This window comes from Heptranchias perlo, unplaced genomic scaffold (assembly GCF_035084215.1).
Source record: "Heptranchias perlo isolate sHepPer1 unplaced genomic scaffold, sHepPer1.hap1 HAP1_SCAFFOLD_53, whole genome shotgun sequence".
In the NCBI taxonomy this organism is placed as follows: Eukaryota; Metazoa; Chordata; class Chondrichthyes; order Hexanchiformes; family Hexanchidae; genus Heptranchias; species Heptranchias perlo.
Genome location: NW_027139548.1, coordinates 4,198,596 through 4,202,314, shown reverse-complemented (window position 1 = coordinate 4,202,314; position 3,719 = coordinate 4,198,596). Strand labels below are relative to the sequence as shown.

Below are 3,719 nucleotides of genomic sequence, written 5' to 3'. Positions count from 1 at the left end.
TCAGAGTAGATTCTCCACCATTAATGTTAGTGTTGGGTCACCACCAGTAACGTTAGAATCGTGTCATCACCAGTAGTGTTAGATCCGAATCATCACCGGTCACCATCACATTACAAAACAATTTCAATTTTATAATAGAAGAGGGAAGATTTCGCCGAATTATTATAAGGACCCACAGGGATCTCAGAACTAGCACATTCCCTTTGGGGTTTCTTTCCCTTCATTAATTTTTTTGGAGGGAATTTCAAGGATGGAAGTACATTATTTCCCAATTGGCACTCCCGGGTGCCCTTAAACATAAGATCTCCCCTCATTTGTTAAGTGACTGTAACTAACGTCAATTTATGTAACCTGTTTTTTTCTCACCGGGGCACTGATTGATCTATAAAGGGGGAGCAGTTATGGATCTCGGATATTCGTCAGTCTGAACCAAAAAGCTGGACGGAATTCACCTGCTCTTCCAAAAATGGGACGGGCAGCAATTCTCCTGATGAAAGATATTTACGACCCTATTCTGGCATTCGTTGGTGTTCCGGGTAAGACATTGTATCCTAATGTTTAACAGCTGTTGACTATGTGACCACTTTGGTGCCTGTTTGATCATGTTACAGATTCCCGATTATAACCTCATTGTAAAATCACAGAGTCGATAGGAAAAAGTGATAAATATCAGTTCATAGCCAACGGGTCCGGGCTGCAGGCAAGACGCTATTCTGGTCGATAAATCGGAGACAATGGGTGCACGTATTTTCTCGCTTGACTGCAGGAGGGCGGGTTACGCCATTGTATTGCACAGTAGGCAGCTCACGAAAGATTGTGTTGCCTGACTGCATTGCACCGATTGAATTACTAACAGGCACGATGGTCCGAATGGCCTTCTTATAAGCTGTATCCGTATGTGGCTCTGTGACTCTATGATCACTCTGCTTAATGTGGGTAATTACTTGGATTAAGACATCTCCATTTAACAGGTGACTTTGAAAGATAATTTGTGTAACATTTGTTCAAACCACAGCTAACGCGGTCCAGGGAATTGCCTCTTGCTGCAAAGAACATTTGCGGGTTTCTCCAGTTGCCACTCTGCTATGCTGCAGCGCCGTCTGGGATATTCCGGGGTTGATTTTGGACTTTACCATCGAAGGTTAACCATCGCCTGGGCGGAATGCGTGGGCAAATCAGTAGCACCAATTCAGGGGATAACTGATAAATTTGAGTGGGTGGAATCCGTGGTGAAACCTTCATGGCGGTGTGAGCTCAGCGCTCAACGCTGCTCCGAAATATATATCTGGATGGATGACAGGGAATCTGGTTACTTATTGACTTTCAAAAACCAACAAGGTCACTCGCTTCCCTCCCCCAATCCTCATTCTCCAGGTGCTCCCCGTTTCCAGACACTTCTTGGAAATCTCGGACCAACGATTTTTATCCCTCTAATTTTTTTGTGTAATGTTTTCTTTCTTTTTAACATTCTCGCTAATGCTCTCCGTTAAAAAGGAGCCCGTGTACATCACCGTAAGGACCAACATTGCTGAACATTTCAAATATATACAGTGAGATTCCACCTGAGTGTCCTCAGTAACTTTCCTCTTCTCCCTCTTTCTTACAGCAAATGTAGTGACAATTGTGATTCTCTCCCGAGGAAATTGCGGCCTTTCCAAATGTGTCTCTGTCTACATGGTGGCCATGGCAACAGCAGATCTACTGGTCATCATCTTCAACCTAATAGTCAATCAGATATTCAATTATCACTTTACGTATTCATTCCTGTCCTACACTGTGGTTTGTAAGTTCATTCTGTACAATAATTGTGCCGTAGTTGATATGTCGGTATGGTTTACAGTTTCGTTTTCATTTGACCGATTTGTGTCGATTTGCTTTCAAGAGTTTAAAAGGAAGTATTGGACCAAGAGAACGGCAATCGTGGTTACAGTAACGATCACTGTCCTGGCATATTTAAAGGGCATTCTTATGTTGTTTTCATATGGACCTGAACGAATAATTAACAATGTGCAGTGGGGATGCTGGCCAAAGGTGGAAGTTTTTACATTACCTGCATGGGAAGCATACAGCTGGATTCAGACTCTGTCAGCCCCATTGATTCCCTTTGCTTTCATAGCACTGTTTAATTCTTTGACCGTAAGAATAATATTAGTGGCCAATAGAGTCCGCAGAGAACTCCGCGGTCACAACACGAACAATCAGAGTGACCCAGAGATGGAGAACCGAAGGAGATCCATCATTTTACTCTTCACTATATCGGGCAGTTTTATACTGTTGTGGATAACAGCTGCCGTGAGTTTTTCTCTCACCAGGCTTTCGAGCACCGTTTATTTTCAAGGTGATTATTCAGACCCTGGATATATCGCCACTGAAAGCGGATATCTGCTCGAGTTTTTGAGTTGCTGCACAAATACGTGTATTTATGCAGTTACCCAGAGGAAATTCAGAGAAGAACTGAAAACTCTACTGAAATCTCCCTGGTCACTGATTCGCAGATTGGTTAAAAATGAGATAAAATTAAATCAAACCAAAGATTCTTCTCATAACTAAATCGAAATTTCAAATCATTCTCTGTATTAGAAAGTCCTTCTTTCTGTTAATCTGAAAAATGGGAGATGTTGGGCAATGATATGATATAAAATAAAATGAAGGAAAATAAAACCTGTTGAAGGTAACTGCAATATTACTTGTGGGGTTCACCGGGGCAACAGCAGCATCAGCAGGGATCCTGTAACGGAATTAGAGCAGGTTCCTGAAAGTTCATTAACAATTATCTGCGAGAGTGAAGTAATGCTCATTCTCAGCTCCTGTCTGTTATCATGACGTTTAACTTCCTTATGGAAGCGCACGAGAACAAAGAGCCATTATTGCAATTGAGTGTGAAAGGGGAACATTCGTATCAAGCAGCAGGCACGGAGTGAGCAATTTGAGAGTTTGGTCAGTGTTGGAGTTCGGTGAAGTGTGGGACGGAGGTGCTGCTTTGCCTTGCTTTCCAAATTTGTTCCGCAGAGCGGCGACGGACCTGAGCGTCAGCAGACCGAGATTGGGCATAAAATCAGCAGGAGACCGAGACCCGAGATCTGGGATAAAAAAGCAGCAGCAGACCGAGACCCGAGAGCGGGGATAAAAGCAGCAGCAGACCGAGACGCGAGAGCGGGGATAAAAGCAGCAGCAGACCGAGGCCCGAGAGCCGGGATAAAAGCAGCAGCAGACCGAGGCCCGAGAGCGAGGATAAAAGCAGCAGCAGACCGAGGCCCGAGAGCGGGGATAAAAGCAGCAGCAGACCGAGGCCCGAGAGCGGGGATAAAAGCAGCAGCAGACCGAGGCCCGAGAGCGGGGATAAAAGCAGCAGCAGACCGAGGCCCGAGAGCGGGGATAAAAGCAGCAGCAGACCGAGGCCCGAGAGCGGGGACAAAAGCAGCAGCAGACCGAGGCCCGAGAGCGGGGATAAAAGCAGCAGCAGACCGAGGCCCGAGAGCGGGGACAAAAGCAGCAGCAGACCGAGGCCCGAGAGCGGGGATAAAAGCAGCAGCAGACCGAGGCCCGAGAGCGGGGATAAAAGCAGCAGCAGAGCGAGGCCCGAGAGTGGGGATAAAAGCAGCAGCAGACCGAGGCCCGAGAGTGGGGATAAAAGCAGCAGCAGATCGAGACCCGAGAGCGGGGATAAAAGCAGCAGCAGACCGAGGCCCGAGAGCGGGGACAAAAGCAGCAGCAGACCG

General features: G+C 46.3%; 1 protein-coding gene across 1 annotated transcript; it reads left to right on the top strand.

Annotated features, from left to right (window-relative positions):
* Positions 1-466: 466 nt before the first annotated feature.
* On the top strand, positions 467-2,550 carry LOC137315030 (probable G-protein coupled receptor 139). Its single transcript, XM_067979986.1, has 2 exons — positions 467-536; positions 1,607-2,550. Exons 1-2 carry the CDS (start codon positions 467-469, stop codon positions 2,548-2,550), a joined length of 1,014 nt encoding a protein of 337 aa, XP_067836087.1.
* Positions 2,551-3,719: the final 1,169 nt, after the last annotated feature.

Coding starts and splice junctions, on each gene's coding strand:
- LOC137315030 (XM_067979986.1), top strand. CDS start 467: ATGGGACGGGCAGCAATTCTCCTGATGAAAGATATTTACGACCCTATT. Junction 537..1,606: donor GGCATTCGTTGGTGTTCCGG/GTAAGACATTGT, acceptor TCTTTCTTACAG/CAAATGTAGTGACAATTGTG.